Source organism: Ruditapes philippinarum, unplaced genomic scaffold (assembly GCF_026571515.1).
Source record: "Ruditapes philippinarum isolate M1 unplaced genomic scaffold, ASM2657151v2 ctg5182_1_1_1_1, whole genome shotgun sequence".
NCBI classification, from domain to species: Eukaryota; Metazoa; Mollusca; class Bivalvia; order Venerida; family Veneridae; genus Ruditapes; species Ruditapes philippinarum.
Genome location: NW_026865338.1, coordinates 34770 through 59932, shown reverse-complemented (window position 1 = coordinate 59932; position 25163 = coordinate 34770). Strand labels below are relative to the sequence as shown.

Sequence of the window (25163 nt, the reverse complement as noted above, 5' to 3'; positions counted from 1 at the left end):
AAGATTTAAAAAAGTTAAAAAGTTTTCAAGATTCAAGTAATAATTGATTTTTTTTTGGGCATTAAGATACAATTTTGCTGTATTATCACTAATTTCTACTGCATGATAAACGCAATAAGGGCTATTTATACAGTGTGATTAACAGAATAAGAGCTTAGTTAGCTTACGGCAATTGAATATACCCACGCCACCAGTGCAGACCAAAATCAGCAAGCACATTTTACCATCTGATCATGGTCTGAACTGTTCACTATTAAGTCAGTACATATTTTGAAATTGAAGTTATAATCACAACAAGAGCTCTAGGGGTAAATCAATCTAAGGACAATTATTTACTAACTTGACAATATCATTCTGTATAGTATTGGTCTGACTCCTCATATTCTGATCCAACTCTCTCATCTGTCTCTCCTCCTTATTAAAGTGGGCATTCTTTAATGCACTCAGTAGTTCCGCCTCCCCACATTCCTGGTCAAGTTCTAATGCCTTCTTGGCTGACACTTCACCACAGGCTGGTGATTTCTTGATAAGTCTTCTCCTTTTTTTGTCCCCCTTAACAGATTAATGTGAAAATTATATGACAACTTACAAAGATTTTTTAAAGGATATGCATTCAATAGGTTTTCCTGTTGTGTTTACAACCGAGACAAATGGAAAGTTCAATATTTACCATTCTTACAATTTCAAATTATTTTATCATAACATAAAGGACCATAACCTGCTTTCACTGCTAAAAAGATAAATCTTGCCTTTATCATTTTTGACAAAAAGAGCAAATTATATATCTGATGCTCTCTCTATTGAGCTAAGTAGTTATGCATCTACATGTATTTAGTTTATAATAATTTGCAGGCTATAATTCTATGCTTTGTACATTAAGCAAGAGATTATCAGCCTTCAACTGTATTTAGTAGAGGGTTAATGCAAAAACAGCACAAGGATGCCTTTAAAGTCTGGGCCTAAAAGGCGAGGGATTTAATAAGTCTGAGGGCTTCTGCAGATAATAATGCACAAAAAAAGTTGCATTAGCGCTATTCTTGCATAAAAGTTAAGTTCCAAATCAGTTGTTTCATGTTTTGCTAATTGTATTTCATATAAAGAAACCATTGCTTGTTTGATGCTTACCACATGCTAGTTTGACATTTGAAAGTTGTTTTCATAACAAAATTACCAGGGCTGTTATTGCATTAAGCTCTACCTACATTGAACCCTGAGTCACACATATCAAAAAATGTGCAAAAACGGCATGTGGTCACAAGAATCTACACATTAATGCATGTCTTCTTCTTCATGAATGTATACCTTCATGCTCAGTTTTTATGCGAGGATGTACAGTATTACCTGTTTAGTAACCAGGATATCCTCAACACCTAACGTAAACCCTCGCCACTGGAGAAAGTTCATAAACAATCGACCAAAACATGTCAACATCTGTCCTGCTACAGCACCACTGTATAACTGTTAAATAATAAATATATGTATCATATAACTTCTTCCAATGTATTTGTTAGTAATATGACAGTTAAATGCAATCCATGGAATAATAGTATATGTTGTTGACTTCACAACTGCAGGTTTAATATCTGCTATGGACTCTGAATTCTTTCACATGTGAAAGCTATCCAGCTACTTAAGGCATTGTTGGCAGTGTACTTAGATGTACTTAGTGTGGGTGTGACTTCAAAACAAACAAATTGCAGTCAAATTCCACTCTAATTTCATGTCAGTTAACTTTGTGAGGTTCAAAATAAAATCTGATCAAAATTATATGCAAAGCAATAGAAAATCTTTTGAAAATAAACAAAGCATTTACTTAATGTTTCTTACAAATTCTTTCCTTGTATTTTATTTACAAAACCCCTTAAAATTCATATGAATTGTATCTATATTTAACGCAGGGCAAATCCCTTATGCAAATTCAGGTGGTAAAGTATTAAACAACCTGATAGAAAAGTAAATATAAAGCATAAGCAAGGCTCCTGTAAACATACCTCATAACAACAATGGATCAGTCCAAAGTTTGATGGACCATAATGCCCTTTATCAAGAACTCCACAGAGTAATTCCCCTTGTCTTATAATAACATCCTCACTCTCTCTCATATATTTCAACGGATCATCAAAATCAGACTTCTGAACCTTTATCCAACTCTGAAATGAACAATTTTAAACTCTTATTACAAGTTTTACATTACCTGTAGAGTGACAACAGTAACAATGCCAGGTCTATGCCACCAGTATAGAGCCAGGCCAGAATGCCAATCCTCACAGTCTGACCAGACTTTATACTGTTATACTGTTGACTGCTATATTCTAGATTAGTTTAATACTGAAATCTCTTAAATTAACAAGACAGCTTCAAAGAAGAGCAGGTTTATCACATAAATTCAGCAAGGCAACAGTTCAGCCAAACAGTATATAAAGGTTTATATTCTTATAACAAAATGTTTTACATGTATTGAATCTAAATTCACAAGATCATTATCCACAACAAAGTTACCGATAATTGACTATGTTTTTTGTTGTTGTTTATTATCTTAGTTGCTTAAAAACAATTTACACTTTGTTTACACAATCTAATGTCTACTAAATTTTATTTTTTGTCTCTGAAATCTTGGTATAACACATCTTAAAACACAATGTTAGATTGGTCCGTGAACTTCAAATATTTAGTCAATGTTGCTGTATAAATGTAAATGTGAATTATGTTACCTTCTCAGGAACTTTAGCTCTTCCATCAAGTGATAAAGCAGGCTTACCATCTGGTATAACATTGAGAACAACTGTAGATAACACCTACAATATATATTAACTTATGTATTTCTGAAAGATTGAATGACAAAGACATCAAATGGTAAAAAATGCTTATGACATTGTTCCTGTCCAAATCTTACTTTTTAACTCATTTTTACAAAATGCCTGAAACTAATAATAAAACCTTTTTTTTTAATTATAAATTTATAAGTATGGCATTGATCTTAACTCCGTACATAAATAAAGGAGCAAAGTGGAAAATAAAATTAACCATTACTAAACTGCCAAATGATATAGAACAATGTATCCAAATACATAGCGCTAACAATCATGTCATAATCAAAGAAAAATGACAGTTTTCTTGAATCATTGACTTGCTCAAAGCATCGAAAAAACCTTAGTTTATCAAACAATTTTAACTTGGGAATTTAGAAAGCTAATGGAGCCTCTTTCACCCGCACTCAAGAACACTTATTTCAATCAACCAGTGCCCACCAGCACTGGTGGGGAAGCATGGTTTAATCCTTGTAAGGCTTGAACTGAAAAAAAATATTCCTTTTCTCCTGATATAAAAGTTCCAAGCAAATGTATCTTACCGATACATTTACCAAATTTTTGTATATTAAATAAAATTCACATTACTAAATACATGTACAGTTGACTCTCAATAAGTCAAAATCGCTTTACTCAAAATTCCGCGTAAGTCGAAGTATTTCTAAAGTCCCATCAAATTTCCTTCTTTATCTTTGTATTTTAACTCCGCTTAGGTCAAATTTTGACTTAGCGAGACTCCTGTTTAGTCGAAAAGAAAATTTGGTCCCGTCAATTAAAGTCCAACATATTTTCATCTCAATTAGTCGAATTGTGAAAACAGCCGACTGATCAAAGGTCGGCAACATCAAGGTGAGATGTTGTCTCTTGTGATTCACACGTTCCATAGAAATTTTAATTGCCGGTCATCATGTATTATTAACACGTCGTAAAAGTGGCTTTAATCGGTTTCAGGACTTAATTGGTTTTCACAGTTAGATAACAAAATTAAGACTCGTGCCAGTCTGACAGGTGTTAGTAAAAAAACAGCCTAGGTATTGATGTGTGTTATCAACGTAAATGACATTTGTATAATTAATGTTCCGTCATATTGCATACATTAATATGTGCTTCCGGTTCACGATAGTTGCTACTTTCGTTTTTCGTCCGATGATCAATTCACTTCAAATATTAGATAAATTGTTGTTGAAATAAAAGTGTTATTGTGCTTTTATTGTAATGATATGTCATGAGTGTTTATTATAAACATGTGCTTTACTGATGAATACTGACAAACTTGCATTTATGTCATTGCTACGAATGTTTGTGTTTATGTTTCACTATTAATATACATGTATTAAATTATATATTTTTGTTCATAATTTGTAGTTGAAAGTGATTTACCGTCATTTCAACAGTTAAATATTGTAGCATTGCCGCTATCAACAATAATAAACCTACTTCTTTGTAAATTCAATCATGCACATGTATATACATGTACAAATTTCAACGTAATGGCGGCAGATCCACCTTACTCGAATTCCGTTTCTCTCAAAGTAAAATGCCCAGTCCCTTGGATTTCGAGTTACCGAGAGTCAACTGTATATCAAAAAAAATATATATACACCATACCTGTTTCCCTGACCATAATTTGACTGGTTTTATGATGGAAGGTGGTAACATTTTAACTGGTCCATTTTTGTCAATAAGAGCTCCATAGACTAGTCTACAATAATCATCTCTGGAAAATAAAATATGTAATAATTTGGAAATAATACTGTCTGATTTACTTGGATATGGTCAAGAATCAACAGTATTTCAGACGAACAGCACAGGAAAGTAACTTGATCAGTGTTCTTTACTTCTATTCAAATAATGACCTGATTTGCCGCAAGTAATAGCACAATTCTCCATTCAGATTAATGGTGATGAAAACGGCCTTTGAGATATTGTCTTACAACAAATTGCCCAGGAAGAACATGAGTCATGTCCATGACATGAATACAAAAACACAAGGTGTTATCAAGCAAAACATTTTTTTTCTGGTTTGGTTTTACATTGCACCAACACAGTATAGATCATATGGGGACTTTCCAGCTTTACAAGTGGAGGTGCCTTTTTGTACACTATTTCAGACACTACGGGCACCTGTGTAGAACTAATGATGTTCCCTAAGCTAGCTGAATAGCTTTCTCACATGTACAATCTGACAAAGCTTACACTGCTTGAACCTGTAGCGGTGAGACATAACATAATTGATTTCTAAACATTGTTCTAAACAAAAACCAAATATACCGTTCTATTCTTATCATCATATATTTATAAATTTTTATTTTGCTAGTTGAACATATCATTGTTTTCACATTTTAATGTCATTTTTGTGAAATTCTTAGGTGAGACATTAAAACATGTAGTCAAGGCATCATAATAACCCAAGAATTATTTTAAAAGGGCTGTTAAAAATACAGTAAAACTTACTTTGTAAAGAACCTTCCTCTGATAGTGAGGGAGACACCTGACACCATGTGATCCTGTAACAGACCCGCCAGGGGTGTGCCGTCCTTAGGTACAAGGTACTGAAAATCTGTACTAGCTGAAAATACAATTAAGAATTTGCAGTACAACACAAAATATACATGTAATTAAATAATCATCAACAGTATAGAGAAACACTATTAAATTTATCGTAACTACAAATTACTGTTACAAATAACTACATGTAAAGGAAAGAAGAGAGAAAATCATACAAAGCATAGACTATTGTGATCACCAAATAATCTGCATTTCTGGAGTGATGTAGTCATATACAAAACCAAATTTTAGACATGTGAGACTTGAAATAATACCTTAATAACTATAAATGTTCAGTAAATCAACACTGTTCAATATGCATTACTGTTAAAGGAAGTCAACAGGTTTCCTTAAACTTTAGTATGAAAGCAATCCAGGGTAGTCAATAACACAGATTGTAAATCCCAATCTAAGTTTTACAAGGTAAACCTGTATTTTACTTTAACTGGGCAGCATGTCATAAAATTTCGGTATATTTCAATCGTGGCATTAACTGTGAGCTTAATTAATTTCCAGTGCATTGTTGTAGAATAATGTACGGTGCAAGTTCATATGTGCAGGAATATAATCACAAAGGTCGATATCCAATTTATCTACATGTAGTTATACTGTGATTAACACATTAAAAAGCTTAAATCAATCATTTAATTTTTCTCTAAATTTCTCCATTGTTTCCATTAAGTTATGTCCATTAAGTTATGAATCTTTGTTTATTCTAATATATATTTATAATTTATTTATATATAATTTATGCCTAATATATTCTAATTACCTAGATTATAAGCCTCTGATCTGGCTATTTCATTCTGTGGAAAATGTGCATTCATTTCATCTCCATCAAAATCAGCATTGTACGCCTTACAGTTGGCATAGTGAAGTCGTAATGTCTTCTCTCCCTTTAATACTCGTGCCTGAAATATACATCAATAAATGTGAGACCCGTACCCAGGCATGATTTACATTGATAAACAATTCCTTCATTCTAATTTTCATAACTTAACACCATCAAGGGTCATTTTTTGAACAATTTAAAGTAACTTCAAACCAGAGCTAAAGAGCATGTTCAATAAATACCATATTAACGGTGATCACCTAACCTATTGCAAATAAATCTCCAGATACCTGTTTATCAACAGTTTAAGTAAAAGTTGGGACAATTTATATCTAATTTCGTCAAGTAAGTGACACCAATTAAAATTTTCCAACAATAATCCACTCATATACTTAAAAATAAACCATGTGGGCACTTGATTTAACCAGCTACCAGAATGTTAAATCGTTAGTTTTGATGCATTATTAATGAAGCCTTAAACTTTCTTTGCTGGTCAATCAAATAGGCAATACTGGTCCATGACTATACATTGTTTCCATAAATAATTTGTTAACTTTTAAAAGTTCTAGGTAAAAGACACTATACATTATTATGCAAGTAATATTTCAGAATGCATGGTCATGAATGTTGCTAGTAAGCTGAGTTATACTTCCTAATATGTATGCCCAACAATTTCTTTTGTAGCATACCAACAAAATACATACCTTATGAGCCTGTATACTAGGTCTATGTAGCGTGGGCTGTCTATTTATAAGTAACACATCACCATTCTTTAAATGTCTCTGTACCTATAAACATAAAACACAACCTTTCTACAATCTTGACTAAAGTTCAGATCTACTTATTTCTTACATGCAGATCTAATTACACTGTATATGTTTCGCCTTCAATGTGATTTGGTTTTCTCGAGAAAGCTATTTTTAGCCATGTAATTAAACCATTCTTAACAGATAGGCATTAGACGAAGAATAAAACAAGAACTGTCAGAGAACAGTAACGCTCGACTATTCGCAAAGTTGTCACAAGTGTGTTTCATTGAGTATAATAATGCTTACCTATATGAATACATACAATTGTCCAAAAAGGTACAAAGGCTTGTTATTAAGATGTTTTATGGAGTTAATCACTGCTTTATTATTATAAAATGCATAAAATTGTTCAAAAAAAGGCACTAACCCTTCAGTAGTTATGGAGATATTTGCTTAACCAAGAATTTCTAAGTCGCAAAAGGGGCATAATTATGCAAAAAAGCAAATCAGAGTTATGGGACTTGTGCCAATCATGTTAGATAATCACAGAGAACAAGTGTGTGAAGTTTCAAGCCATTCCCTTCAGTAGTTATGGAGATACCAGCTTGCACGCAAAAACTTAACCAAGAATTTCTAAATCGAAAAAGGGGCATAAATATGCACACAAAAAAATCAGAGTTATGGGACTTGTGCCAATCATGTTAGATAATCACAGAGAACAAGTGTGTGAAGTTTCAAGCCATTCCCTTCAGTATTTATGAAGATACCAGCTTGCACGCAAAAACTTAACCAAGAATTTCTAAGTCGAAAAAGGGGCATAATTATGCAAAAAAGCAAATCAGAGTTATGGGACTTGTGCCAATCATGTAAGTTAATCACAGAGAACAAGTGTGTGAAGTTTCAATCCATTCCCTTCAGTAGTTATGGAGATACCAGCTTGCACGCAAAAACTTAACCACAGGGACGCTGACGCCGACGCTGACAAATGGGTGACTGCATTAGCTGGATTATTCTGCGAATAGTCGAGCTAAACAGCGTTGTCAGAGGAAGTAAAATTTTGATGAGTTTTGTTTGAAAAAATGTTTGAAGTAATTTGAAACAAATAAACTGCCTCAATAGACTTAATTTTAAATGGTCAAGATTGTTTTGCCAGTTTACCTGCTAGCTTTATGGACAAGTTTGTTCTCGGAATCATGAAAATAACTAACTCAGAATTGGTTTTCCAGTGGTTAAAATTATAAACCGCATCATTTTAAAAAAAATTTCAAAGCTTCTTGATGATTGGCTGTTTGAAAGATCACAAGAAGTTGACAACCTATTTGTGGTCATCAGATCCTAATGCGTAGTGTTATTTAGGAGCTGATCTTAATTAGATTGAATCTTTCTATAAAGTGATTGCAAAATATGTCAAAACATCAATGTGCCAGGCTTGCCTATAACGCAAGTATGATGCAAGGCCAGCATAAACCTAGGTGCAGCCTGACCAGGCTCTATGTTGTAAGCTGACCAACTTCAAATTTTCATCTTGATATACCCAAAATTGACAATGGACAAAACTGAAAGCTGGGCAAGACTTGAAGTCCATTAAAAAACTTCAGCATGTTAAATGTCATCACTAAATCCCTTTAACTAATTAATATCTTTTTTTTCTTGAAATTTTGACTCTACCCTGTATTTTTTTATTTTCTGTGTTTATGATCAAATGTATCCGATTGACTAAAAGACAGAGTTTCTTATGTAAACAAGTTTTACTTTCAATTTCGCCACGAAACTTGATAAACAATCTGTAAAGTATATATAGATTCTCACCTTTTTCACACCATTTAAGGTTTTATGTTTAGTAACTGTTGGTGTAAGCAGCTGTTTAGCTAAGGCCTCACGTTTATCAGGAAATCTAGCATCTAGTCTAGTTACCCAACCACTCTCATCAATAACATGAGTAGCCCTGTAAAACAAACAATTCATTGAAATAACAAAACATTTTCTTGAAATTAACCACTTTTTTCTTGCATATCAGACTGGCGTTTCCGTTAGTTTTACCCATGCCGGAAATTTCATCTGGCATGGGGGGTTCCAGATGAGTCGCGTGCTGTACAATGGCACGATAAAGATGACGTCATTTTACCGTTATGAATGATTTTGTAATTCATACGCTGTTGAATGAAAGTAGTTACTGTTGTAATGATATACATTTTCATTGAAAATAAAGATAACGAATTTAAAATATAATGGAATATGGTAGAAAATGCAAGAAAATATATCTGTCATATTTTGCAGTTCGGATCGGAATATCCGTCCCTCGGTCATCCGCCCATGGGCGGTAACTCGGCAAGCCTCGTTACCGCCCAATGGGCGGGTCACCTCGGGACGGATATTTCGATCCGAACCGCAAAATATGACAGATATTATTATTCTTTACAAGAAATATGTACTGACTTGTCCCCTGTAGACCAACACTGTAGTTAAACATTAAATTATAGAATAAAGATGATATAATTGCTAATTACATTACTCATACATTAATAGGCAGTTACTGATCTGTTAAATGTGGACCTAACCAATCTAATACAAACTTTGTGTGTTCAATATAGAAATATCAAAATTATATCATAGTTTTGGGACATTTCTACTCAGAATGTGTTTCTGAGTTAATCTTTTATACATAAATGCAGTATGTTAGTAGTGCATAGCCCACTCGTACAAATCAGATACTTGTACAAATCATATAGCCTTGTGTTTTGATGCTGTTTCTATCACAAACGATTGAACCCCACAATAACCTCACTTATTTTGGTGTTTTTCTTTTACATTTATACTTTACAGTTATCACCTATGTAAAACTGAAAAGAAAAACACAAATTAAACATAAGTTAAATAATTCTGTCTACTAACCCAGGATGGACATCTGGTCCATTTATAACGGCCTGTCTCAGTTCATGAACATTCCATGGTGTGACCGGCTGAGGGTAGGACAAAACCTTCGCAAATACTTCCGGTATTCCAATCTCATTTGTATTTATATTTGGATCAGGGGTGATAACTGATCGTGCAGCGTAGTTGACACGTTTACCCATCATGTTCTTCCTGAATAATCCCTCCTTCTTCTCAATCACCTATATCAAAAGAGGAGATGGTACATTTTCCTTTAAGATTTTAACATATTATAACATTAAATCATTGTTATTGGTTCTTACAAGTTGTGAAAACCTATAGATATAGACTAAAGTACGAAAAATAAAAGCTTATGTAAATGACTTAATTTTGTTGGTTTGTTCAGTAGGTTTTAACTAAGATTTTAACACATTTCCAGTTCAAATTACCGGCATACCTGGATAACTAACCAGTAATTATCTATTTCTCCACAAGAAACAGACTACTAAGTCCACATAAGTGAGAGACATATAAATTTCTGTAAATAGTAGCAAGTTTTTTGTTCATATTTTTTTTAAAAATCATCATCATGTGTTCATCCTTGCATTATTATAAATGGTTTTATATATACCTCATTTATTTATTGATTACCATTTATGCCAAAATTTCAGGACTCAGTTAGAGGGACACCTTTCACAGGGGAATAGATAAGAAGGGGAGTCTATTATCAACAAGTGGGCAGAGAATAAATCATTCTAAAATAGAAATATTCTTTCATAGGATATAGAAAGTGCCATAATCCACAGTTTTGTCAGACTACAGACAGCTAGCATTACAGAAGGGACAGCTGCCCTGACAAGGACAAATTTATAAGGCCCCCTCTTAAGTGGGGGGCATAAAAATCGGGGAAAAGGTTTGGAAGATTTTGATATGTTTTAATTAAAATATCCCAGTATATGGAAGGTTCATTTTTTGTTTGTTTTGGGTTTTACGCATATGAACTCGAGAACGGGACCGCAGATTGCGGCGTATATTTTCGATCTTGTAACGGTCTTTAAATACGTTTCTGCTACATCTAAATATCTTTTGGTATTATCCGAGTGTATGGACTCAAAAAATATATTATCAATTGAACCCAATCTGTCTCTTTTGAAATTGGTCAAATTTTACGGTATTATAAAAAAAGACAAGGAGTGACATCCGCCATTTGCCGCAACGTTTTCGGCACGAGTTTTTCCCCTTTGGCTACAATTGATTACTATTTTTTCAGAATTTTGTTCCCGTTATTTTGTCAACTATCAGGTATCGCGCGGATATAACGTTAACGGTTTATTGTTTGTACACGTGTTGACATGTATAGGCGGCATTATAACGGGCGTATTCGTGTATTGATTTGTTAAAATGGAGAAAACAGACACTTTAGTAATATGGTCCAACTGATTCTGTCTAACTGAAAAAAGGAATATTTAAACATGATCCATAGATAAATATTTTAGGCACTCATCTCGTATGCATTACTAGAAAAATTAAAACAAAAATCAAGCATATCAAGGGGGGTAACTTACGCAGAACGTTGCGGCAAATGGCGGATGTCACTCCTTTTCTTTTTTCAATATACCGTATATTTGACTGATTTTTAAATTAGCAGATTATATTTAATTGAGATTAGATAATTAAAGACCACCCGCTCGCATAATATGAAAAGATATTCAAAGGTCGGACAAACAATATGTAAAGCCTGTACGGATTCGGATTTATGCGCCGCAATATGCGGTCCTGTTCCAGAGTTCCTATGGTTTTACGTCACATCAACACAGTATAGATCATATCCCGATGTTCGAGCTTTACTGGTGGAAGAAGACCTCAGGTGCCCTTCCGTGCATTATTTCAGGCATGAACGGGTACCTGAGTAGAACCATTGACGTTCCGTAAGCTAGCTGGATAGCTTCCTCCACAGAGGTGAGGGGCAAGAGGTTTGAAGTCAACGACCTTAACCACTTGGCCACAGACGCCCCTGGAAGGTTTATTTACCTGTTTGATACCTGGCCTGACATCATCAGATAGTTTATCAAGATCACTGTCAATTACAGCATTAGCAGCAGACTGTAACCTTGTTAAGGCATTACTCAGTTTATCTACCAACGTTTTCCCTGGAATCTGGTTGACGTCCCTCTGTTAAAAGATCAATTATTGATCATATACAAAAATTGCAAGGTTTTTTTTAAAACATATATTGATATGATAAGGTAATACTTACATAGCTAGGAAAGATGAGGACTTAAACAAATATGTTATAATGCATCAATGCTTGAAAAAAAGAAACATACATCAATAATGTGAACATTAACACAATATAGGTCATATGGCGACTTTCCAGCTTTACTGGTGCAGGAATACCTCAGGTGCCCCTCTGTGCATTATTTCAGGCACACTGAGCACATCAGTAGAACCACCAAAGTTCCGTAAGCTAGCTGGATAGCTTCCTCACATGAAAGAATCCAAAGTCCCTGTTGGGATTCAAACCCACGACAATGAGAGGCAATGTGAAGAATTAAAAATACTGAGAGAACACGGCTCATATCACTTACTGAGTATTTGGTACTCTCTTCAGTGTTTGTATTAGCTGAAGCTTTCTCCATTTCCCACAGTATCTCTTGCACAATATAATTACATTTTAACAGTCTTAGCAAGTTGGACGTCTGAGGATGCTCGTATTTTCTACCACTCATCATAGAAATCTGCAAGATTAATAGCCGAAATAAATCAAGATCTATTTGTAAAGCAAAAAACCTCTGTTCCAAATATGTATATAAGAAATGGTTAGCAAAACCAAAACTTTATAATAAAGTCCATGCTTGACCTCAATTTCATATGCACCAAAACCTTGGTTCAGCAAAAGATATGGTTGACAACAAATATCTCATCATGTAAAGTCATATGGGAGAAGTTGGCAATATTTTGCAGAAAAAGCACATGTTATGGATATTAAAATAGTGCTAAACCTAACATTCTAACATTCTTCCCACTATTCCCCTATCAAGTGCATTTTTACAGCATAAAAAACTGAGGCTGACACATCACCTGTCATCATGTATTATCATATGTTGAGAATATTGTTTCTGTGCTAAATGTTATTCAACATATTCTAATCAATTCTTTTTTTCAATGGAAAAAAAAGATATTTATTTGTTCTGCATTACAGTACCGTAAAAACTGTTTACAGTGACCTTCGATGGGAGAAAAGAAAAAAGGTCATTATAGACAGGGAGTCACTGTGGACAGTCTCTACATAATTCGGATATATTCGAGACTTTAGGGAGAAGTTGGGAGATATATAGGGCGTCATCCGGAGAAATATAAGCCAGAAATAAACCAGAAAAGAAATAAGAAACACCTCTCAAATAAAACAATTCTACTATAAATCTACTTTTCATAAATGTATACCAATAGCAAACACAATATTTACATATACTGTATACATGTTTAGTTGGTAAAAATATTCAGGGCAGATAGAGCAGTGCCACTTGCCATATTGGCAATGAGTCAGGCTGATCATCGTCTATAATTTAGCGATTTGCTTACAAGCTAGAATGTTAAAGACATTTAATTTTGTATAATCAGCCTGTTTACTTTACGGAAATCAATGTATTAGTAAAACATTAGATACAAATCTTCACATAATTTCTACAGATTAGTGCTCCGAAAAAAAATTTTAACAAACGAATTTTCGAACATAACCACACCTTTAAGACGGTGCGCATTGTTTATCTTTACTCGCCAAAACACCGCAGCAATTACATTGTATGTATATACAGGTGTCTTTAATCATGCAGTCGGCGAAAATTGATTGAATCTGTCGCCATTTTGTGTAATTGTCAACAAACAGCCACAGTGTATTAGTGTGTCGCGATTGGTCAATGCAAACTGCCGTAGATACAATGCGCGTTCTGATTCGTCAATCGCATGAATACATAACGAGAGAGATATACATAGTGAACTCTTGCGGTGCGGCGTGTTTTAGACTTTGTTGATGTTGACACGCGTTCTTAACTAGCGGATTAAAGGTAATTGGTTGTAATTGAGAGGTAAACAAATTGTTAAAAGACCTAACGGCGTAAATAAGTATGACAGATCATTAAAAAAATCGGGCGACTTCAAAATCGCTTTGAAGTTTGTTTTAGGCGAAGTCGCTGATCCGAAGGCAACTTCTTCGCCCAAGTCGACCCCTAGCTCAAGCCCTGCTCACCTTGCAAAAGTCGCTTTGCACAGCTCATATACCGTAACGGGTGACTAAATCATGGTCGTTGTACGGACTAGACAGGGAGTCGCTACATACAGACCATTTAGATAGTAAATACTGTTGGGCGAACCTAACTATGGTCACTAAAGACAGAACGTCGCTATATACAGGGGGTCACTAAGACAGTCTTTACTGTATATAAAAATGCACAGTTTATTGGTCTAATGCTTTGTAATTTATCACTCAGGCCTATCAGTATTCTTGATTATATTCCTGCGCATATTCTACAATACACTCAAAATTGATATCTATTACCTAAACACAGACTATTCTAAATGACATGATGGCAATTACTTGTAGAAACATGGGTATACAGTCATATAAGAAGCAACAAGTATCCAATTACTCACTGGTCTAAACTTTGTAGCAGGGATTGGAACAACTTCAACAAAGAAAATGTCAGTAGGGCACTCCAGATCTGCCGCCGACATTATTGATGGATACATACGTTTTAACACCTCGCTTTCTAATTTCCACACCTTGCGTAAACTCTCTGGAAAACAAAATAAGAATCTGACTAACAACCATGTGGTGAATCATTAGCTGAAAAAGCAAAACCAAAAATGTTCATTCAAACATTATCACTTTCTTATAAAATCACCTTTGAATTATTTTCCAAAGAGGTGCTAGTTACTACCAAATCAAAAGATACTGCTTAATTTACCATTGGAATCAGGTTTATTTTAAAAAACATTTTTGTACAATACTTTAATATACTCCTTCTGAACAATTAAAATACAAAGCAAAAATTTAATAAATCATTTAACAGTGTTTCATGAAAAACAAAAAATTTTTTCCCCCATTTTATTGTCAAATAAATTAACCCTTACCCTTCTGGAACTAAAAGTCAAAGACTTTGCCACTAGTATAGAGCCAGGCCAACCTGTACATCCCTGCAGTCTGACCAGGCTCTATACTGTTGACTGACAAACTCTACGTTTTCATCTCAATATTCTTAAAATTAATAAACAGTTCCTGAAATGGTAGCTGGAAAAGTCCATTAAAGATAATCAGAAGATTAAGGGTGAACAAATCCCGAGTTTTTCTCATTTTCCTTTCTTTTCATTTCACTTTAAGGGACTCCACGGATGTTTTTTGACATGACAGGACTGGAAATATTTTTTCTGATATTTGTATACCATTTTATATAAGGTTTGGACTAATAACTTGTGTGCAAATTTTCAGATCATTCCCTAACCCTGTTTTACCAGAAAAATCATTTGTATTGTGCAAAATGACCCAAAAAATGACAGACGCTTTCACTGAAATTGCAGTAAGAATTGCACTAAAATCGATATTCAATTTAATATTGTATATTTCAATCTTTAATTAGAATCTTTTATTTTAATTTTTTCACTTTATCTATGTAAAAATTTCAAATTTAATATTTTTATGCTTTTTGACCTCATTGGAGTTCCTTTAAGCTAAAAAATATTTGTTATTTTGGACAAAGAGCATTTAGTTACAAGAGATGGAAATAAAAGTACATAATTAAGATGCCTAAGATGTTGATTTCTTCATTCATGTGTATTCTAATTTACTGCTAACATATCAAAGTAATGGTCCAAACAAGCTGTTTCCATCTGAATTTGACATTTGACCTTTCACTTTTGAACTACAGTTTACACAAGAGTAGCCTGTCTTATAATGCTTTTTATCTATATATACATTTGTGTACATGTATAGACATTTCAAAATCAACAATATGTTAAATGACAGATTTAAAAGATCTGACATAATATTTTAACCTATTTTTGTCATGAAACATTGATTTTTGAGCTTCGCACAAAAATCTTTTACACCATACACAACTTAAAATACTGAATCTTAGAACCAATTTATCTCAATATCCCCACTCTGAAAGACATGATTCTGAATATGGGTAAATTCACTGGTACCAATTCATGATTAATTAATGGTAGAAGATTCCAAAAACAAAAGTGGAAAACTATTTTCACGAACACAAATAGCACATGTAAATATGTATACCTCTGACATTATATGGAGTAAGAAGGGTAACGTCACTACTCTTTCTACTGCCGCTACTCTTTGATTGCATTTTTTGTTTCTTCTTTCTTGGTTCACCATCTTCATCATCACTTTCATCATCATCGTCGTCGCTTTCATTATTTTTACTATAAATAGTAACATAAATATTTAATAACTCTGAAGCAAGTTTAAAGCAACGCATTTAAATTCTGCTAATGAAAATTTTGCACAGTTGCCTTGTTTTCTGTCATGTGAGCAAGCAAGCAAGCAATTGATGTATAGGCAATATTTGTCATTAATTTTTCAATGCAAGACACTTTCCTAATAAAACTTTAGCAAAGTCCAGGTTTATCCTAATGCAGGCCTCGACATTAGCGGTGGTCCGTTGGTCCGAGACCACCTGATTTTGTCAAGGACCACCTAATTTTAAAAGCCAGTGGTCCGTCGGACCACTAGAATTTTCTGGGTGGTGCAAGGCTCATTTAGGAGAATGGCGATATGGTCAAAAACATGTTATATACATTTTGTTTAAAATCATTTGTCCGATGTACATGTATATGGTTCATAAAAAGTACAAAATACATTAATCTCTGATTAGTTAAAGAAGTTCTTAAGTCATCAATAACTTTAATTTTCAGTCGCTAATATTTTGTTTATGCAAGTTAAACGAGTTAAGAATTTGTGATATTAATTTTGTCAAATGATGCTAGTAATTATGCATCGTCGGATACCCACGGCGGAACCATTTACATTTATGTTCTGTTGCATTTTAATCAACCGTGGGTATCCGGTGATGGTAATTATGATATTGTATGGTGTTTCGGATAAACTTAAAAGTTTATATACTTGACTTGAATAATGACAGCAAACGAAAGGATCTGTAAAAATACATCTTGTAATTCTTTGCTACTTTTCTTTATTTTAACTGTTTAACGATAAGAGATCCATTTCTTCCAGAGTTAAAATTACTTTAAAAAGGTTAAAAATATTCAACGTCAAAAATAAATATCAACCAACAAGCAACAGGGAGGTAAATATTCTGTTTTCATAATAAATCAATGAGAAAAATAATCTTAAATATAGTTATATATAACATTGTTATCATTTTTTATCCTTTAGATATTTCCTTGTTTTCAAAGACAAGAATAAGATAATTTATTAGTTTTATTAAAAATGTTAATCTATAAAAGATACATGCAATTATCATGATTATAAGACATACCACGTATCAGCAATGTATATTTGAATAAAAGTCAGAAAATAACAGACACAAATGGTTTCACTATTCCCTTCAATATTAAAAGTAACATAAATAAGAGTCCTGTTGTTTATATTTTAATGAGATAAAGAAACAAACAAATAACTTCACGATAGATTTACCTACTAACTTGCTCTACTTAATTTCTGATTAGACTAAAATATCTGTTTTATTGAAGGTTAATACATCTTTGTCATCAATTTAAGCATATATTTTCTAAATTTGCAGTAAATTATATAATAATAAAAATTGACCACCTGACTTCTGGAAGGACCACCTTAATTTCAAACCTAGTGGTCCGGCTTACCACCTGCTAAAAAAGTTAGTGTCGATGCCTGTAATGCAAATACAGATTAAACCCATAACTGTAAAAGATTTAATTGCTATGGTCAAAAACCTAGCATGTTCCCCACCACTCAATACAGACCCTGAATGACCATGCTTGGAGATCTGCTGAGTATGTAATTTTGCACTATTGGAGCTTAAAAATGAAAATGGTGCAGGAAAATCAGCAGCAAAGGGTCATGATTTGTTTGTTTGTTTGTTTCATTTTACGCCTTTTCCCAACAGTATTTCAGTCATATAGGCGGGTAGTTTCCTAACCATCGTTCCTGGAGAATTACACCAGTACTAGACTACCTTCCTCCGTGCTAAACTACCAAAGCATCTCCCGGGGATCGAACCCATGCCAGAGAGGTAACTGGATTAGAAGTCATCGACTCTAACCCCTCGACCATGCAGGCGGTTTCAAAGGGTCATGAGCGTGTCTTAAATCTGCACCTAACTTGTATTGTGATGAAAACAAAACCTGTCTGTTAGGTTTTTTAGTCATCCAGTCAAAAGCATTCACAATATTTACTGGTAAATGTACTTTGAGTTGTGTATTCGTAAATTGAAACAAAAAAAAAGATGGTCACTTTAATTGTAGTGTGTACTCGTAGTACAAATTGATAAGCGCACAACTTTTAATAATGGTCACAGTTATTTACCAAACACTGATAATTTGAAAAGTATACTTTATACCAAAATACCATCGTTTAGGTCAAATTACAGTATAATTTACACAAAATTACAATAATTTTGGTCAAAGTTATATTATTTACCCATGGCCCATGGTTTTTCTAAAATGGCCCATGGTTTTACTAAAATCATTTTCAGACCAAGCTGGCCCAGGTCCCAGAAGTTTCAAATTCTGGGCAGATCTCTGTATGCTATATTAAGGAAGCTGAAATTTCATAAATGTCTAAAGCAAAATACCTAAATACTGTGTTTCCTCCCACCATAAAGATCTTCGAGTGGTACTCCATTCTAAGCTTTGGCATACGTATTGTACAGTGTACACATCGTGCATGATGTTTGACGTGTGTTTTCATAAAACTTTTCAGTATCTCTAGTTTCACAGCTTCCAAATTCTTTACAGCCGTCACCTTCAAATTACCATTTTTTCTCTCTGGAAAAACAGATTTTAACATAAATCATAGTTTTATATTTTTCTTTAAAAAAAAATGACAAACAGACTGTTTACTCACACCTGTTCTGTAAAAGTCTGTAAAGATTTTTAGTATAGGACATATTTTGCTTAACGCTGGAGGGAAAACTTAAATGTGTCTTTGTGTAATGTTCAGAACTCATACAATAACAGAGGACATATTTACCATTTAAAGCATTTTCTGTAAAAACTTTTATCTCTTCAGTCTTCTCAGCTTTTCCAGTCTCTGCAAATATAGTCTGTAGATCGCTGGCCTCGGCTACCAGACCTTCATCCAGTAACTTACACTGTGCTAAAAATAACTCTTCGGCTGTCTGCTCCACACATAGTCTGTTACACTTAAAACACACTGCCTTCAAAAGCTGCAAAATATTATTATAACTTTAACCCTTATCATGCTAAATATCTTAAATGGATTTGCCCATTATTTCCTTCTAGTTTTTTGGGGTTTTTTTTATTTATCTGGTTGGGTTTTAAGTTGGCTGTTAAACCAACAGTGTTCTTTCAAGTCTTTATTTCTGCATATATTTGTCTTAAAGATCAATCGTATACTGAATTTTTCTATTCAGATATTTCATGAAGAAAGTCTTTCAGATAATTGAAAAATTTCTCTTATTAAATATGCAGCTCTGACTACCATACATCATTAATCAGTTCATGTTTTCTCACATGTTTTTTGTTGTTGTTTTTTTCAGTGGGTCCTTGTTATGATACCCCAAGATGTCCATCTGGCAGGCAACAAACAAAATTAAAACAACTTGGTGTAATCACTTACAGTTCCTTAAGCTTGTTGTAAACAAAGTAAAAATAAAAAATTCCATGAAGAAGTCATGTAAGTACTTACATGGTATAAAGTAGGGAAAATGACTGTGTTAAACAATGGTATGGCCAGTTTTATATGCCCCATATGTCCAGGACAGTTCTGACTGACGAGCCCACAAGTGGAACACGAATCAAACTTTTCACTACTACCTGAAATCAACAAATTCAATAACACATTTATTAGCAGTGTATTATTCAGGCTACTTTAAAACCATGAAAATTCAAGAATTACTTAAACAGTATAACTTGTCTGCTATTATAATGAATTATATGGGTAAATATTACAAATCATATGGTTAGAATATTACAAATTCAATCTGTAAATATTAAAAGTCTACATGTAAATATTACAAAATTTTATGTGTAAGCATACAAATTAAGATTAGTGTAAAATAAAATATTGACTGATATTATCTTTACCATCATGTCAGTTATCAATTAACAATGAAATATTAAAAAACACATATAACTGTAGACAGGTTTTTAAATGATCCAGTTTAAATGCTTTTGCCGACCCTAAGGCCCTTTATCATAGTAAATCAATGCGGCACTAATCAAAGAAAATCAAAGACGGCACCACCTTTTATTATAATATATGTGTCGGGTTAATTACTTTTTACTACAAATGGACAGTGTCACAAAAATTTAAAACCATTGTGATGCCTTAACCTGCTGGAACTGAAAGTGAATAACGAAAATGTGACAATGTATAGAGCTAGTTCAAACTGCACATCTGTGCAGTAGGAACAGAATCTCTACAGTGTAAGAAGCTCAATATTTGTCTTAATATAAGAAAAAAAAATTGTTAAATCTTTCATGGAATGGGAATTCAAAGCTGGACAAATTTACTGAAAACCAGAGATTGAAAATTCCATTTGTCCACCCATTCACTCGTAATTACAAGTAGAATTTAAGAGAACTCAATTCAGGACGAGAAGAAATATGTTACCTGCACATTGGATTTAGAAGCTTCTCGTCCTGCAGGAAGAATGACTCTGAAAATATTTTTCAATCCTTGCAAATTCAGCAGTTTAAAAAGTAAAAAGACACGTCGTCAGAGACTAGTTATTAATAAAAACACAAATGTTCTCAACTTGTTCACTTACCAAGTGCTGGGTCATACAGTCCACCCACATTGGCATGGCCGAGATTGTCAAATGTTTCAACATTTGTAATTTCCTTCACACTCAATGCAATGATTTCTGCTGCAGAGTAAAATCGGAATTTCAACCCATTGATTGAAAACTGAGGATTTAAATCGTATGTCTTTAGCTCCATTTTCTACAACATAAACTGAAATAAATTAATATAATGTCAACAAAACTCGGGTCTTTTTATCAAAACTACCAAAGATAGGCGTCTGAAATATTTACTTTTTTGAGACTTGACGGTAAATGGGATTTTTTCATTCTTGTGATGGTGGTTTAAAAACAATTTTAAATAAGACAGATATCCCATTTGTGTAAAAAGTTTTTTTATCCACCGTTTACATGGCAGAAGATGTTGTTTGAACCCCAAGTGTCTGTGGACTAACCCATATAAATTTATAGACTCTCCATAAAAATCACGAAATCCTGGACAGGACATGATTATGTTTAAAGCATATCAATCTCATAGAAAAAACAAAGTCATGATACTCATTTAGCATTTTCAGAATCTGTCCACAGCAAAATCCTTGTTCTACAATCCTAACCCTCACCCAAAACACACCAACTCGCTTGCATGATTTCAGTAGGCCACATTCCCTAGCCAAGAATGATAACTCCTGTTTCCCTGTCTAAAATTCTGCCAAATTATTCCCCTTTAAATCGAACATACAGGGACCTTTATTTATTACTTCTACCTTTTTTCAAGAAACAGATATTTTTCCCATTAACCATATATAATTTGCTTTCTATCTATATATGGTTGCTATGGTAAACCTGAGTTTTGGTGGTAAACAAAGGAATTTTCTGGATTGGAAGTAATCTAACACACAGCATTCGCCTGCTAACTAGCTGTCATCAAGTTAACAATACATTATGTACATTGGGAGTATTGAGATATTTGTTTGACTATGAAAATGCAAAATATTAATACCGAACACAACTATGTGTAGTTTATGTGTATTGTTTTAATTTGTTTGGCTGATATATTAGTTGTAAAAGCCATGTACACTTAGTGTAGCAGAAGTCGTTTTGACAACGCTTCGTAGCAACCATGTTTTAAACATGAACGACAACTGAACAAGATATGGCAAAGCGAATTCTCTAACATTGACTTCCACTCTATTGAAATACTGCATATACAAATAGCAAAAGTCTGAAAGTGGAACACTAACCCTAACGCAAGTGATTTTGTATAGAAAAATAAATGTTAGGCTTTTTTTTTTTTTAGTAAACAAATAGTCCTGACCGAATTTTAGATATTTACATGCAGCGTAATTAAGCAACGTCGCGAAAAGTAGTTACAAACGGTTTCTGAGAGATAATAGAAGGGTGACAAGAAACTTTCAGGCGCTAAAGTTGTAATATATTATATCAATAATAAAGTTATGTGACATTTTCTCTAACCTGTGAGCTTGAATTTACAAAAACCACATTTTTATTTACATTTTCGACATGTGTTGTGAACTGAGAAATATATTATTCGTGAAAACTGCTTTCCGTCGAGCTGAGTACACTAATTCTACAGACGCTTTTAATTTAGGTTGAACACTACTAGTTTCGCGATAGAAAATCAATACAAACCAAATTTTCAAGGGTCTATCAGTTTATGATGATACAAAAATGTAAATTATAATTCTGTTTTCCTCAAATTCCAAATCTAAAAAGAAATATTCAAAAAATTACCTGGAAACGTCTATTTTATACTATTAGCTATATTGCTGGGTAACAGAAAGATACGCTCTTCTGTCCCAGGTCATAGGCACTTGGTTTCGGGATATTTAAAAACCCTTTTGAGAGGTTTGTAGAACTAAAATTTGATTGAATGTAACACATTTTTAACGGAGATGTCTCCATTCTAAAACCGTCATTTTTATTTGTTTGGGTCGTCAGACCAAACAAATAATGGTAGCGAAATTTCAGACCCTGATGATGTTAATTGCAAATGCCGAAAGAAGTCCGCTTTTTTGAAACGGTTACTTCCCTTTATATGTACACTTATGCCGTAAAATTCAGGGGAGATCACTGCGGAAAGATTGTCAAATGACAGGCGCATTAATATTCAAGCAAAATAGTTCCCGAATGGTCGAAGATTTCTAATATTGTTTTATTCTTTATCGATATACGTGCTTATAGTTAGCTCCATGATTATTTACATCTGTGTTAAACAACAGGTTTAGCGTCGAAATAATAAGTGTTACAAACCCTAATTTAGAATGATATGGTTTTCTTTAGGCCGTTAACATATAACTTCACCGTGTCCGAGGGGTTTGCAAGGAATCGAGAGGTCTGGAGTTCAAATCCCAGTTAAGGCAACTAATTAATTGTTTAAGTCAAACAAACATTGAATATTAGTGTTAAACCTTAAACTTTCTGACATTCTGAGACCCAAACAAATTCAGCGCCATCTGTGCTTTGATTTCTGATGTTACTAAAAAAGTGTCATCATTAACCTTAACAACTTGGCCACGCCCCCAACTCCCCCGCCCTAAGCCTGTCCTAAATCCTGGTAAAGCAGGATATAGAATTCCATGTTATGTAGGAAGCAGGTGGAAGTATATTAAACCACCTTATCTAAAGTTATTAAAAACACCATAAAAGCTTACAAATACACTTGGATACTTTTATATTAAAGTCTATGGATATTTCTTTTCATACAACGGTAAGAAAATTATTTTGCGCAGATAAGTAGGCCTAAATGTAAACACGGATTTATATTATAATATAAATCTGTGTAATATAAATCCGTGATGTAAATAAGGCACAAAAGCATTTCAAAATGCACAAGTAATTTAACAAATAAATGAACTTCATAGTATTGCATGAACCAACATTAGTGATCTGAAGTACATGTAATATTTGATCAAACCAGGCCAAGATCAACACAGTCCAATAACTTTAATATTGACCAAGACAGGTCTGTACTGATTCTATTGTTCAAGACAGGTCAATACCGATAAAATTGATCAAGACTGGTCAATATTGATCAAGACAGGTCAATACTAATAATATTGATCAAAACAGGTCAATACTAATAATATTGATCAAGACTGGTCAATATTGATCAAGACAGGTCAATACTAGTAATATTGATCAAAACAGGTCAATACTAATAATATTGATCAAAGCAGGTCAATACTGATAATATTGATCAAGACAGGTCAAAAATGATAATATTGATCAAAACAGGTCAATACTTATAATATTGATCAAAACAGGTCAATACTGATAATATTGATCAAGATAGGCCAATACTGATAATATTGATCAAAACAGGTCAATACTGATAATATTGATCAAAACTAGTCAATACTGATAATATTGATCAAGACAGGCCAATACCAATAATATTGATCAAGACAGATCAATACTGATAATATTGATCAAGACAGGTCAATACCGATAATATTGATCAAGACAGATCAATACTGATAATATTGATCAAGACAGGTCAATACTGATAATATTGATCAAGACAGGCCAATATCAGGCCAAATTTTACACACCATGACAGGGAATATGAAATTATAAAACATGTGGTCTGAGTGCCACGGTTTTAAGTTATCTGCTCTTGAATATTGCATAAAAGAGCTAAATCTCACTTTCAGGTGCACAAAACTCTTAAAGTTGATGGTGACCTTGGATTATTATTTCATGTTGTTTTTTTTTTTTCAATTATTATTTTCTTTAATCATGTCAAATTTAAGGAAATTCTCAGCTCTAGTTTAAATTTTCATTAAAAAATAAGTGTACAAAGAAAATTCAATACATGGTGCAAAGAGACTTGACTGGCATTGACATTTTTGCGGTACATTTTATGTTTTTCCAAGTAGTCTCATAATAAATACAGAATATTAATTCTATCATCATATTTGATACAAGCATCATTGCTGTAAGTTTGTTTTTGTACTTTGGTCACACATGGTTGATTTTAATAAGACCTCATAAAATGCTCTCAATAAGTATGTAAAGTTTCAACCCATTCCCTTCAGTATATTTGGAGATACACACTTGCACGCAAAAACTTAACCAAAGTGTGATTCTAAATGCCGACATCTGGGCGAGTACAATAGCTCTCGCAGTCTCCCTATTCTTTGAATAGTCAAGCGAAAAATGTATGGTTTATAGTGACCTATAGACCAACATATAATTTGTACTTCCACATATTGTTCATACTACTCTTAAAAAAATATATATCTATTTTCCCTTCCCATTTCTCTCCCTCTTCTTTTTCTTTCTTTTTTCTCTCTCCCTCCACTGCCCTCACCTCCCTTCAGCTAAGTTATCTCATGACGCTTCATCCAGCCCAGCCGAGCCCAGCTCAGCTTAGCTCAGCTCACCTCATGCTGCTTAT

General features: G+C 33.5%; 1 protein-coding gene across 1 annotated transcript; it reads right to left on the bottom strand.

The window, feature by feature from the left end:
* Positions 1-340: 340 nt before the first annotated feature.
* On the bottom strand, positions 341-22302 carry LOC132728679 (DNA-directed RNA polymerase I subunit RPA1-like; the record flags this gene model as incomplete). The annotated part of the gene is given in 19 exon segments (XM_060714357.1): positions 341-552; positions 1342-1458; positions 1992-2150; positions 2712-2795; positions 4416-4524; positions 5262-5376; positions 6127-6265; positions 6891-6974; positions 8745-8880; positions 9828-10048; positions 11838-11978; positions 12395-12544; positions 14457-14599; positions 16096-16241; positions 18611-18803; positions 19009-19204; positions 19687-19814; positions 20771-20957; positions 22217-22302. Coding segments are annotated over 18 exon segments (2645 nt in total), but the record flags the coding sequence as incomplete, so codon positions are not given.
* Positions 22303-25163: the final 2861 nt, after the last annotated feature.